Here is a 14727-nt window from a genome sequence, read left to right as displayed (position 1 = left end):
TTAATAGTGAGGAAATTGCTCAAACTGAATCGAAGTTTGCAAAACTAAGATCAGTTTTGGGGTCATTTAAGGGTGACTCAGTCTTCTAAAGGGAACAGAATCTGCAAGAATTAAAAAAGGACCTCCTAAAAAGGTACAAATGAACCCTGTGCCACCAACGTTTATCTCACAACACTGCTGTTGCATGTATGTGCTACCTTACCATAGATTTAACATCAGTCTTATGCAAGCAGCACGTCAACTATACTTTCAGCAGCAGAGCCGGGCAGATCACTTCCAGCTTTTCCTTCCTGCCCAGCTATGAGGCAGCACAGCAGTGCTGATGCTGAGGTCTTTTTGTTCTTTTTGGTCTACAGCTCTTTGGATACCACAGTTGCCTTTGTAAGAAACAGACTTTACCAAGCTGTGCTGATAGATAAGAGGACCAACACATAGCTGCTCACTTAAGAAACACACTAAATTATCAATTACTTCAGTCTAACACCTGTTTACAAATAAAACACTAAAAAAAAATTTAATAGCCTTTACAGCTCCTGGCAGACATCTAACTGGCAAAGATGGAAAGGAAAGTACTCATTAAGCCCTTATCAGGTACCTAATCTAAGCATTTTTGCATCATTAACGCAGACAGCTAACGCCTGTCTCACAGAAGGTCAGTGTTGTGGTGAAATCTGGTGCGATTGCTGAGATGCAGTGTGAACATATGTTCTAAGAACTGAACAGATATAAACAGGGCAACACAATGCTCTGATGAAACAAAACCAGCAAGTGCTCTGCTTCTGTTCCAAACATGGGTACAGGACGGCTGAATTGATTCCTATCTGTTGCTGGTAACTACATCACATTTCTCAGGGTAAACAAATTCCATATAAAAGTGACCTTTTCCTCTGATTTTTTCTGACTGGAAGGCTGTTCCAATTTCTCATTTTTTCAGTAGTAGGAACATTCTGCTCTCTAACATACATTTATTTCTCGCCAGTCCTTATGTCAAAATAAAAGTGCTTGAAGTAGGGAACACAGTAGTTTTAAAAATGTTCTAGAAATAAGCAAAAAAGATCAAATTCAAATTACTACTGCCTAAAGCCCTAAGCATTTTTTCAGTGACAATTTCCACACTCTTTTCAAAAAAAAAACCCACCTCAGTTATAAATTTCTATTACCTATTTAGAAAAGAAAGACAAGTCTTCAAAATTATGAAAGGCTGAACTCACGGTTGTCATTAAATTTTTTTCTGAACACTTATCTTTGTTCATAACAAAATACTTTATCTCATAAGAGCAATAAACAGGACCATGCAAATCTACACTTGGATAGAACAAATGCAGACAGTTTGAAATAGTTTAGGCAGTCATATTTTACCAAGAACACAATGCTTGACTATGTACTAATAGAGTTTTAACAACTGATTTCTAGGGCTTTCTTGAGAAAAGGTTTAAAAGCCTGTCATTTGACTGATTTGACTTACCAGTCTTTATCTCAGCTGAAATGACCTGAAAACTGTTAAAAACCACCAACAAACCTTGTTACATATGGCTTCATCTGTCTTTCTCTTTTTCTTCTCACCAGGTACTCTCTCCAAAAGCCTGTAAGGTTTATTTCAATCAGCTTCTGTTGGTTTGAGATTTTTTTAAAGTCTGAAATTTTTCCTTTGCTTATCACACAGACTGCCAACACAACACAGTGAGGTGTTTGTTTCACAAAGCAGTATTTTTGAAAAAAAGGTGGTTTTCTGACAGGTATGAAAGGAAAACAAAGACAGTCTTTCACAAGCCTCAGATACAGCAATAGCAGGGTGGCCGGAAATTACTCCACAGTGAGAGGATTAGGAAGGTTTCAATATCTCTAGAGCCCGTCTCAGGCTCAAAGCTCCTCTCCCCCAGACACACACACAGAGCTTAATCACATCAGCTGGCATCTTACCCTCAGCCGAGCATGAGTTGTTAGAACTGAGTTCAGATATTTCAAACATTCACTGAGTCTCCCTTTGGGGAAGAAGTCACATACCCAAAACAGCATCTCATGTTTTCCATTAAACCACAGCTTTTCATCTTTCCTCACAGCTCTGGAACTTGGAACAGCTCTCTCAGGAGACAGCTGCTCTTTTTCTGCCTCTCACCACTGCTGTCCCAGTAGCTCCTACATACAGCTTTGCAGCAAGGGCAGCCAGTGCCCCAGGAGACTCGATGTCCTGGCAGACTGCCAATGTTCACCCAGCACTGTTTCTGCAAAGTTCATTTTAATTTCTCTTAGACAATCTATCTCAGAGCAGAAATTTCCACTCAGGAGAGGAATAAATATATGGGATACACCAGTTCTCTCTACCAAATGGAAGTGGTCTTAAGGTACCTGTTTGGGCAAGATAAACAAATGCAATTAATTAGCTTCTCTCACACCAGAACTAAACAATTTATCTAAAACACTTGAACAATGCAGGTCAAAGAAAAGGCAATTTTCTTCAGCAAAACCTGCTGTAGCTTTCAGAGCTTCAGAAACCATTAAAGGAAATGTCCATGAGCATTTAAAAACTGTCAGACTTCCTGAATTTATCACTTGCTACCAAGTTCCTCCTACAGTAAACAAATCTTCCAGTCTTGAAGATTATTATCAACGCTGCATCCTGAGCCAATCCTGCAGCTATCAAAGCAACTACAAGCCTTTTTCTCTTACTAAACACACACACACATATCTTCACACACAAACCCTCTCAGTAAAAAGTGTGCTAAAAGTACTTGTTCTAACCAAACAAAAAGTACTGCATGGGAAAGAATAAGCCCATCTTCAAAAGCGGATTTGCTGGTAGCCATCAGGTCCAAAATCTTTTTGAAACATGAAATACTATTCAGGGCTTTTTTTCTGAAAAGACTATGGATAGAAATGTGTTCGGTAGAACAGTTCTACTTTTCAATTATTTTCCTTTCACATTCAGACTAGAAATGTGAAAATTGCTTCCCTCATCCCTTCAGACATCATGCCTGAGCCAGTTGTGATTTAGGTATCTCAGACAAGATATAAGAATACCCATTTGCTCAATGTGGAAGCTGTACTTACCAATGACACTGACAGAAAAGGGAGCACCTTTAGCTAGTGTTAGCTAGCACCTGAGCCTAGTGTTTAATATGAAAGAGAAAATGGCCTTAAGCTTTGTATCTTCTGTTCCATTTGACTTCTTGAAACCCTACACTCTTTCTTTGCTATTCCAGGCTTGGCTTGGACTAGAAATTCCATTTTGGACCAGAGAAAACACTTCCCATCATATCTGGTATGTACATTCCTAAAAAGGAGGACTGGTTTCAACTAATTAACATTCTCTAATAGAATAACTGCTTTGCCAGAGGATTTATAATCAGCTCTAATTTGACTTCTAAGTAATTATTAGAGCAACATGACAGCAATTACATTAGCTATGAATGCAGTATTTCCCAAAAAGAGCGCAATAAATTAAAGACTGATATAGAAAAAAACTGACAAAACCTGGCAGGGCTTGAAAGTTGCTGCTTCATGTTGCATTTCCCAGAAGACACTGACTTGGAAGGAAGGGCTGCTCTGATACCACTCCCCTCTCTGTTTGTTATACAGCTCTCAAGTGGGATAAAAGAAAGAATTAGTTTCAGACAACAGAAAAAACAACTATAATTTCAGAAACCTTTCCCTCACATGTTATTTTAGGCTAAGACACCTTAGGAGTCAATTTTTTCACAGGAAAGCTAAGAGCATCTCTAACACAGTCAAGTTCATAAGCTGACACGGGATATGCAGTTTGGTTGTTAGGCTGAAGACATGTCTTTCCTTTAGATTCTGTATCATGCAAGCAGTTACTCTCAAATCCAAGTCAATGCCCTGTTTGAGTCAAGCATAAAATATGTGGCAAGACTAAACATTACACTTACTCAGCAAGTCTTTGGGCAAATGCCACACAAGAGGCTTCACAGCCTGTGTTTACTCTTTCCACTGCTGAAAAAGACCAGGCTCAATCTCTGTCAGAGCCTGAATTAAGAATCATAATTATCACAAAACCAAATGGTTAGGCATTTTCTTAACCCTAAATTTGCAGAATAATGAAACATCAAAATATTTCTTACCCATACAAAATCTGAATGAACCCTAAAAGCAATTTGAAAGACAGATACCGGAAAATTATTTACTGCAATGCCCTGTCACCACTCTCTCCCCATTATCTGCTATATCAAGTCAGAACTGAGAAATCTTCAGATTAAAGCAACCGATGCGAGAAAAAAAAAATCAAGTCTTAAATTCTGCCTATCTAAAAAACACATAAGTATTTCTCTGAAGTCATTCCTTCTTTTTTTTTTTTTTTTTACCTCCTGTAGGGATTCTGATTTTAGGTTATAAACAAGGATTCCTAATTGCAGATTTATAATTGCTGTTTCATATTTTAAAAATTGATTTCTTAGTTCCTTTGTAGAATCAACAGACTACACACTATAGAAATATGGGTTCAAGTAACACATTATGACAATATGGGGGTTTTTCCTGCAAAACTCAGTGTCTATTGTTTTATGAAACAAGCTTCTATCAAAGTTACAAAGTCCCAGAGAAATGTGAATGGACTGGGTGATCTAAAATACACATGCATATGAATACATTTTTCTAGACCTATAATCCAGCTTTCAGAAAGAAATTTGAGAGGCTCAAGTGATATATCAGTTCAATGAGAACTGAGCTATAATACACCTTCACTGAACAAGGCAAACCAAGGTCAGCAGCTCAGAAGTTGTAAGAAATTTTCGGAGGGTAAGTTAGGTTTAAAATTCAAGGCTACTTAACCTGTGAGAGAACAGTTGCAAATGAAAATGTAGACATTTACACAGTTTTAAAAACATCATGTCTAGTCCCATCACAAATTAAACTGAAGAGCTATGGGCTCTTGTTACATTGATGGTCCAAAGATCATTTATTACTAACATTTTACTTATACAAGGGTATAGACAAGAGGAGGGAGATGAGGAATTCCCTAATCAAATATTGTTAAATGCTTTACAATTTTACTGAAAGATTTCTCTTTTATTTTGCCTTGTAATAAGCAGGATTATTTTGGTCTCTAGCTGGTGGTGACCTTGCATTTTGCACCAAGCTTTAGCTGATTAACAACCACAAAAAACATACATGATAAGTGGATTTAAATGCCAAAGGTGACAAAACTAATAGACTGGGGCCTGTTCCAAAATACAAATTTGCAAGAGAGGCAAAAAAATAACTGAATAAGTTTATTTAAATCACTGTCTAGCACAGCAGGGTTCATGATCAATCTAATTTCATACTTTTTAAAGCTTTCTTCCTACCAAATGTAACAAGCTTCAGGAAGTCCTACAATGCGTCTTCATTCATTTTGAACACAGAAAAACTGGAAGCTAAACCACACTATTAATTCACAGAATTATGCCAGAATATAATCCTAAACTAAATGGACAGACTTCAAAATACATTTTTTAGTTTAGTTCCAAACAACAGACAGAAAAGATATTTTCCCATGGTTCTAGCACTCACTCCTTTGATATGCTGATAGCATGCCTCTTCTGTGCAAGTGTTATCTATACACACAAACTAAGGTCTGCATTGAGCAAGCAACTTTGTCAGTATGGACCTTCCAACCATTCAAAATTCCTTGAAATATGGAAGATACTAGCAACCCTGGAAACTGGCCAGGTCAAGCACTGAACACATTTTCAATACCAAAGAAAGCCCTTAAGCTGTTTCCTGCAACAGGATGCATTTGTATACATAGTGATTGTATATTTATTTTACAACAAAATGTTTACCAAAAAAAAAAAAAAAAAAAAAGGTAAAAAAAATTAAAAAAATATATATATCCACCCTTCCATACTTCTCGAGACATAACAACATGATAGCAATAGCTAAAAAAAAAGAAAATTACACACAATTTAGCCAATGCAGAATTTTAATTCTAAGGATAAATAATTCAAAGAATCACTATTGTCACATTTTCTTAGCAGATGAAACAAAAATGCAACAAAATGGCTACTTCTTTTCCTTGATGATAACTACAGGCACAAAACACAAAAACGCCATTGTAATCCTGTAGTAATCAGCAAAAACTCTTCATAACTTCTGCTTTACAATGAAATAATTGGAACCAATCTGCTCTGATGAAACAGCAATCCATCTCACAACCAAAGAACAGTGATTGTCTCTCAGAGAGTTTGTTGAGAAAAACTAAGAATTTCTGGCGCACTACAAATTAGAGTATGTCATTTGTATTCAGCTGCAACAAACTGGCATTACTTAGAAAAAGGGAATATATTACTGTACCATCCTATGTTATAAAAGCTTGGAGAAATTAATGACTTTTTTTGATACAAGTTTATTTAAGGCCCTCATTTGCTGCCTATAATTAATATTTTCCCTGCTTCCTGTTTTTAACATTAAACTAGATATAAGAGTAATCAAGGTGCTTTCTAGCTAAAAAGAGTGTAATAAACTTAGGCAAATTGAAAAAAAAACCAACTTAATTTAAGCAGTCTTAACTGCTAAACAAAGCCTACCTGAGCATTCTATGACTTGTGGCACCCAACACCATTCAAGACAAATGTAACGCTCAAATAACACAATTTGCGTGCAAGCTGACTGTAAACAAGTGTCTTAATGGGCTTGTTTTTCTTCAGCAAAAGAAGAATTAAGGTGTTACAGCTCTAATACAAGTTCTTTTTAAGAATTTCTTAGACTGTGTGGATGATGTAGAAGAGGGGAGATGGCTTTAATCCAAAAGTACTTCTCTGTCAGATTGATGTTTCAGCTACCAATAGATTGTATTAAATCCAAAGGATTGGCACCCCTGAACATAGGGGACTATCCTTAAAAATGATTTTCCTAAAACTATTCTACCCAGACTAGAAGTTTTGGTCTTTTATTTTTTAATGTTCCACTCTTACAACACTTTCCATATTACAGAATTATTCTGTGGTTCCTCTTCTCACCTTCCATCACATTTAAAAAAGGAATGCCGATTTACACACACAAGCCATATCATCAAACCTGGGTTTGAAATAATACGACCACAGGTTATGTCTGAATCTGAAAGCGTTTTTTGCTTCCTCAACCTAAGATTTACTGCCCAGAGAAGAAAGAGAGCTCTTTCTGGCTCTCAGTACTTTGAGCTGATCCAATAATTGAAAAGGTAGTTTTCACTTTTACAGTTGCCACTATCTTAAGTTGAAGTTTGATTTATAATTTTGCCATCTTTATTTCTGTATCACCATTTATGTTATGTTTTTAAAGAAATATGCAAATAGAATATCAGATTATGAAGCTACCTAAACTACTTGCTATCAAAAGATTCCTTGTGGAAACTAAAGTCCTGATTTTCTAAGTTTCTTCTACACCTTCTCAGAATTGGGTGCTAAATAATGCCAATTTGGCAGAATACAGTCAATGACACCTTGTTAGTCTTCAGGACAATCTCCAAGGTAACAGCATTCAAAAATATAACTAAATGGGTGCACTGAGAGTCACCATTTGTCCTGCATCTACTACTGTGTTAGCAAAGAAATGGTTAATATAAAGGGTCTTGTTGCTAAAAGACTGTTTGAAGTCCTTCACAGAAATATTTAAATGGCTAGACTTACGTCACCACACAAAGCCCTAATATTTGATATTGACCTTTGTCAATTCCTATGACACCTTACGAAGAACAGGGAGCTCCTGTGAAGATCAAGCACACTGTTGACATGTCTTCCAAGAAGTTTACATTTGTTTCACAATACTTTTTCAAGCATTTGAACAGAAATAGTCTAACATCAATTTTTCCTGGTTAGTTTACTATTTTTTCACTAAGTTGGCAGTCTGCCTTAACATGCAGACTAAGCAGCACTGGGGAGCCAAATTAGTTTCTTGTACTGCTGGTGGTCCAGAACTGCAAAAACAGTCAGTTCAGCACAACATACCAATAATTATTACCATACATCAGATATCAAGTAGTGTGCTGAGTAAAGCTATATATATTCATGTATATGTTTACTATTAAAACTTTTAAATTACATGTTACAGTACATCTGCACGTAGTATTCAGGTTGGGAGGACCTTTAACGTCATTTCAACATGACATGGAAAAAAAACTGTGGCATGAAGTCACTGTTATCAATCCTCTTCAGAGCTAGATTCATCTTCCTGGTCAGAGAGCTCAGCAACAGGAAAGCGCAGGATAGCTGCCACTCCTGTCAGCTGGCCCAGCTGCTCTCCAGACACATGGAGGCTGGAGAAAATGCGTACTGTGCCCATGTTCTCCCGAACGCTGTCTACCAATTTAACGTATCGGGCACGTGTGGCCACATCCTGGTGCCGAAAAAGCTCATCGCTGATCAGCAGGGTATCAATGGCCATGGCTTCGTTGGCCTTCTCCACGTGTTTCAGGCCATAGAAAGCCCGGTCAGGCTCATGCTGAAGCATTTTATAGAAGTCATCTAAGGCTTTGACCTCACCAGCTGCCTTAGTGTCAGAAAGACGGCTAGTTACAGCTGGGTCACAGAGCGCTTCCTTCAGTGCGTATTTATGTCCTGAGGAAGAGTGGACCTAGAGTGAAAACAAAGTCAAAGGTTTGGTGTTTTTGAAGAAAAAGGACCATCTTCTTGATTAACTAATCACAAACACCCTCTATGATACATAGTATTAATCTAGATAATTATTTGGGGAACTTATCTCCTTCTTGAAACACACGTGATTTTTTTCTGAGTCTATCCTGCAGCCCAAAGCGTATATCAAATCCCTTAAACTGTCTTTCAAGCAGCACAAGAAAACTGCCTCTCTTGTTCAAAGCCTGGATTAAACACACGAGCTCAACAGCTCCCAAGGTAAGGCTACTTGAAACTACCAAGAAACTGAAATCTAAGCCTAAACCTCTTTTCTAAAGCATTCAAGAAAAGGAAGGACCCTCAACACTGCAGGTGTATAGTGTAAAAGCATCAACCCTGTGCAGTTATTATGATTGCAAAGCTGTTAAGTACATTAAAACTTCTCTCTGTTATCACTTTGCTACATGTGGAAAAGGAGGGTTCTTGGTGCACTGGGTTTCTCAAGTACTGGGACCATTAAGCACTGGGGCTCACTTCACTATCCCTGCCCCAAGATCACCCCAGGCCTACTCCAACTTAAAAATAATGTAAGTATCCTAATAAAATGATTTTAGGCTTTGAATATGACTATTTCAGTATAAGGCTAAACCCACACCCACTCAACCAGAGACAACTAAGAAACAAGGAAAAACGCACAGCCTTTAACTATGTAGTACAAAACTAACAATGAAATTCTAGTTAATTTTGGTAATACAAAATTAACTAACCTATACCACATCCAGGTACTTTTATAAAAATATCTTTGGAAAGTTGTAATTAAACATGCATGCTATACAGTGTGACAAAGTAACAGTGCGAAGTATTTTCCAACTTGCACTTCACACTTAATTGAAGAGTAAATATGCCTTTACAGGGAGTTTGAAATTTCCCTACTCCACACTAAGGTGTGCTAGGTGGGAACCATCCTTATACTATATGAAACTCCTTTATGCTTTGGGAGGCATGATAATAATTTCCTCATGATGCTCAGTCAGGAATTTTTTTTAATGGTTTATTTCCCATGTACCTTTTACTAACACACACAACTCTCAAGACTCTTTTTACCCACTCTGGAAACTGCTTAGATCCTTACCTGTAGGAACTTGGACCTGTTCTCCAGCAGAAGTTTGTTGTCAGTCTTGACTGCCTGCTGGAACATGTAGTCACAGAACTGCTCCCGCACGAAGCCTGGGCTAGCCACCAGTACACACTTCACCACCTCAAAGTTGATATGCCTCTGGATGGCTTGCACCACCTGCTCATAAAACCTCTCCAGCGCCCGGTCGTGCTGACTGCAGTTCCCTTTCCGCTTGCGGGGGATGTTCACCTCCACCTTGGCACGAGTAAGCGTCATGCTCGGGGTGACCAGGCAGACGTGAGCCAACCCCTCCTGCATGACCACGGCCGCCACATCGGCGCTCCAGGCCGGGTCGCAGGCCTGCTCGATGCGCTCCAGCACCACGCTGTCCCACTGCTTCTTCGCCAGGGTGAACTGACGGTTGGGCTCCAGCTCGATGGTGTGGTAGGCGCCCATCTTCACATACTCGTTCTCTTGGATGTTCGTGCCCTTGACCCGCAGCTGGCAGGCCTGCGAGTCGAAGTCGATGCTCTCCACGCACAGGGTGAGGGTGGTGCGGATGCGGTTGCTGCCCACGCTGCCCGTGGACGACTCGGTCTGAACCTTGCGGATGGTGGAGGCGCGCAGGCTGTCACCCACCTGCAGCAGGTTGTAGGTGTGCCACATGTCCTCAGGCTCCTCGGGGATCAGCGTCACCTGCCCCGCATTATCCTTCTCCAGGTCCTTCCTCACCAGCTTCATCCTGGCGGCTCCTCGCGTCCCTCCCCCTGTGCCGAGGCGGCAGCGGGCTGCAGGCCTCCCCCGGGAGGGAAGGCTGAGGGCTGGAGCCGGCGGGACCGTACACTCCCGGACGGACTGACGGACACACGAGCGGCCTCCCCGGAGACCCCACACCCCGCGCTCCTCCGCGCGCCCGCCGCCGGCCCCAACGCGCAGGCGCAGGATCCCCGGCCGCCCCTCGGCGCACGCGCACAGACCTCGCTCCCTCCTGAGGCGCCGCCGGGGCGCGCCCCGCCCCGCCCCTCTTGGTCACCGCAGGCACGGCGCATGCGCGGGGCGCTGCGCGCGGGTAACCTGGCGGCGCGTCCCGAGGCTCCATCCTGCGGAAGGAAAAATGCCGGGGCGGTGTGAGGGCGGGGGACTGGGAAGCAGCCGTGCTGCTGCCGAGTGTTGCGAGCACTGGAAGTCGGCTACTGCTTCGCCGGGAGGGGGGCGCCCCCGCGTTCGTCGTTCCCCTCCAGCACTTCACAGCGGCGGTCCAAACTCCTGAAGTCTCCTAACATCGTGCCACACGCTTCAAAACACGAGAGGAAAAAGCCAAACCAAAACCGAACGGCCAAAGCCAAGCGGTTGTGGAAACTTACAGGCACAGATGGCAAAAGAGGCGAGAGGTACAGCGCCGTGGTCCAGCGAGCAGCAAGGAGCCAGGGGAGCGGGGTGCCGCCCCCAGCAGCCGCCGCCTGCCTGAGGCGGGGCGAGGCCGTCACCCGTGGAAATGAAAACCGGGCGCAGGCAGCATCAGAACCTGACCTCTTACTTGGACCCTGCTCTTAAACTGAATTCCGGTTTAAAAGGTTTTGGTTAAATTTGCAAGTTACACTTCAGCCAGTGCTGAACCTTGACCGGCTTCCTTCCAGTTCTGACGTGCTAGAGAGGCAGATAAACACGTTTCAAACGAAGCTGGATGTTGACATAGAGAAATAAGATGCCTTGCTAAAAGTTCAATGATACTGCAAAGAAAATGGACCTGTACCGTCACTACACAGCTGAATTTGCAGCCTAAACGAATATAGCAAGCCAGAAATAATGAAAAATTGTATCACTATACAAGAAGGGAGGAATATTGGAGAAGAAGAGAAGGATATATGAGACCTCCAGCAACCTTCCAGTATCTGCCAGGGAAAAGGGAAGCTGGAGAGAGATTCTTCATCTGGAACTGTAGTGACAGGACAATAAGTAATGGGTACAAACTGAAAGAGGGGAAATTTAAGTTACATAACAGGAAGAAATTTTTCTTTGAAGGTGGTTACACACTAGAATAGTGCCTAACCCCTGGTTGCCCAGGGAGGCTGTGGTTTTCCCCAACCCTGGAACTCATTGGACATAGCCTTGAGAAAGCTGGGAATTGTCTAGTGGGAATTGTCCTGCCCATGGCAGGGTGGGTCTAGATGATCTTTAAGGTCCATTTCAACCCCTTAAAAATCTATAGTTCTACAGTTCTGAGTTCTGTAGCTTATTTTTGAAACAGCGTACAACATTAAAAACTTCATTTAAGAATGAATGTTGCAAATTTAGAACAAGGGAAAGAATGAAGAGTAGCAAAAAATGTTTGCATGAGAAATGATTAAATAAAAATAGGTTGAGAAGGTAGGCACACTAATGTGCCATACTAAGTGTGGCAGGGCAATTGCAACAGATAAGTTTGGAATAATTACACACTCGGTCTAGTAACAGAAAAGCATGAGGGCATCTTACAGATGAGAAGGTGGTCACAAGGAAGTTTCTGGTTTCTATTAGCTATTTTTTTAAATAAAAAAACAACTCACTGTGATTATGGAATTTGCTGACTTAGAAAGGCTTTGGAGTCAAGAATTTGATGAGATACAAGGCTACTGTGAGCAAAAATAATCCCATATCTCTCACTATGGTGTACCTATAAATTTCTCTGAAGTATCCAGTTCTGGTCAGTTGTGACAGGACAGTGAACTCAGATCTGGCCCAGTAATGTGCGTTCCTTTTCCCTGAGCTTGATACTGGTGTAAAAACAACTTTATCAGATATTACATAATAGGATTTATTTATCAGACCTCAGACTCTCTTCCTGTGAGTACACATGCTTAACTCTGTTAGCATGAATAGTTTCACAGAATCAAGTAGGACCACCCAAGGGAATATAACATAAGCACATGTGTAAGTAACTGTTTGTTTAACTTGTGCATAATAATACTTTTGCATTAACATTTTCATGCAAAAACAGAGGCAGGGAACTTCTGCATTCAGCTTTTCTTTAGGAGAGAGTGTGCATTCTACTTTACTTTCAGAGTTCCTTTCACTTGTCTATATAAATGCTGAATGGTGAATTTATGGCAAATTTTCTTCTTTACGTTCTTCGCAACTATAAAATTCCAAAGGTTGACCTCATGCTATTCTTTCAAGAAAAAGTAGCTGTGGTGCATATTTGACTTTCACATTAAAATGTATTTTACTTTTTATTCTTTTAAAGCTGTGTATTTACAAACTTTTCTGTGCTTATTCATTCCAATCAAGTTTTTACAAGCAGCCTCATATCCTTGGAGATGCAATATATTCTAGATAAAGGTTGCAAGTTGGCATCCAGTATCATCCAGTAGAAAATAAACATTCAATTCAGGAAAATAGGTGACTTGCTACATTAAAAAACCCCACAATAATGCACATGTATGCATACACACACCCCACCTCACACACCCCAAAAGCAAAAACTCACAACAAACAAACAAAACCACAACCAAAGAAGAAAGACCAACTTTGAAACAGTTGCCTCTCAAAATATTCAATTGACTGTTGTAGATAGAGATATTTTGATGTGGTCTTTTCTCAAACAGCAAGCTGTAAGATTTATAGAGTTGTGAACAGTGATCCACAAATATTTAGTGGCAAATGTAAACTTCAATGGATTTACCCACTATCAGCAGGACCACTGTCAACTTACAAAGGAAAATACTTACTGGAGATGATGTAAAAACTACTCTGGTAAAAAAGTAAATATAGGATATTAGTATTGTTTGAGTATGTCAAAGTATGAGTAGTAGAAGAAAAACACCTCAAAAAAGTTAAGAACCATAGAAGTTTCTAAGTTCATTCTAATTTTGCTAATGACAGGGAGAGAGATGAATTTGATGATGGTAGAGTCAAAGCAAGTGGGTACTTTTAACTCTTCCTACAGTTCTAATATAAGAGTTCAAAATTCCATAGCCTGTCCCTGCCTTGGTAAAAGAATGAAACTATGTGTAGGACCTAAGAGTTCTTGCAATAAATCACTCTGTAAATACAGTTGTATTGGTATTAACAATTGCAGAAATTTGACATCCATTTTTGGACCTTTTTAAGTACAATGCAAGATAAAAGGAAAATGGTGATAGCATGTACTCTTAGGGGTTTAAGAGCCATGCTGGTTATCTAAGGTTATTATTCTGAAAATGTTTGAGACACTTCCCTATATCTTCAGTTCTTAGTCAACTACTTTATGAAGGTGGGTTATGTACAAATTTTAGACAAGAAGAGGTCATTTTCATAGGAAATCCCATCTCCTCCATATTATAGCCACTTTAGCTAGAATTTATGCAAACATGCTTACATTCTGAATAAGAAAAACTAATGGGAAAGAATTTCTGATGTAGGGGAAAGTCTGCTAAGAAATATTGGACATTATTGTTGCAAGAGCAGAGGAAGATAAAATAGACAGATGGAGAGGGAAACTTGAGAAAATACCTCTTTCATGCTTTACCTTTGTCCTGTGGCTGTCCTGCCTCTACAGACTCCAAACAAAGACCACTTCATTTTCTGCATACATTTCTGTCTTTATCTATTTACCTTTATCTTTTCTGTTATAAAGATGAGTACAGCAAGACCATCATCAGTAAAGAGAGAAGTCCAGGAGGTAACAGGCTTTGCATAACACTGTTAAGTGAAGAAGCTTTTGAAAGTAATGGAAACCCTTTAAACTGACTTCTTCATTCCTTAGCTGTTTAAATGTAGGGCTGGAGAAAACTTCAGCAGATCCCTAGTCAAATCACTTACATAGAGGCCAGTTTACTGAAGTAAACTCAGCCATCCCTTATAGCTGTTCATCCAACTTCATCAAAGTCCTGGTGAAAGAGAAAGGAGTTGGCTTTTTTTGGTAGCCGAGCAATTCTTTACCTGAAGAGTAAGAAAATTCTTCTGAACATTCCCTAATATCTTAGTCAGTTATGTTGATTTTTTTTTGTCCTTTGTTGGATTTGCAGAACCAAGTATTCATCAATATCTTTGGAAACCAACATAGGTGATGTGGAAAGTCATGACTGAGTGCTCTCACAAAACAAAGAA

General features: G+C 40.1%; 2 protein-coding genes across 2 annotated transcripts in view; both read right to left on the bottom strand.

Annotated features, from left to right (window-relative positions):
- Positions 1–14727, bottom strand: part of ITGA1 (integrin subunit alpha 1) — a 70868-nt gene that overhangs the window by 54235 nt on the left and 1906 nt on the right. The window lies entirely within an intron of this gene.
- On the bottom strand, positions 5906–10666 carry PELO (pelota mRNA surveillance and ribosome rescue factor). Its single transcript, XM_041489327.1, has 2 exons — positions 9676–10666; positions 5906–8544 (listed from the first exon to the last, which is right to left on the bottom strand). The coding sequence occupies exons 1-2, from the start codon at positions 10399–10401 to the stop codon at positions 8113–8115; spliced, it is 1158 nt and encodes a 385-aa protein (XP_041345261.1). The 5' UTR covers positions 10402–10666; the 3' UTR covers positions 5906–8112.

The sequence above is a fragment of the Pyrgilauda ruficollis genome, unplaced genomic scaffold, assembly GCF_017590135.1.
Source record: "Pyrgilauda ruficollis isolate IOZ18807 unplaced genomic scaffold, ASM1759013v1 scaffold92, whole genome shotgun sequence".
NCBI classification, from domain to species: domain Eukaryota; kingdom Metazoa; phylum Chordata; class Aves; order Passeriformes; family Passeridae; genus Pyrgilauda; species Pyrgilauda ruficollis.
The sequence above is the reverse complement of the archived record's forward strand: the minus strand, read 5'-3'. Positions and strand labels throughout refer to the sequence as shown.

What these genes read in the sequence shown, in the direction of transcription:
- PELO (XM_041489327.1), bottom strand. Translation starts at nt 10,401, where the DNA reads ATGAAGCTGGTGAGGAAGGACCTGGAGAAGGATAATGCGGGGCAGGTG. An exon ending in ACAGGTCCAAGTTCCTACAG is followed by an intron (nt 8,545 to 9,675) that starts GTAAGGATCTAA and finishes TTTTCACTCTAG; the next exon opens with GTCCACTCTTCCTCAGGACA.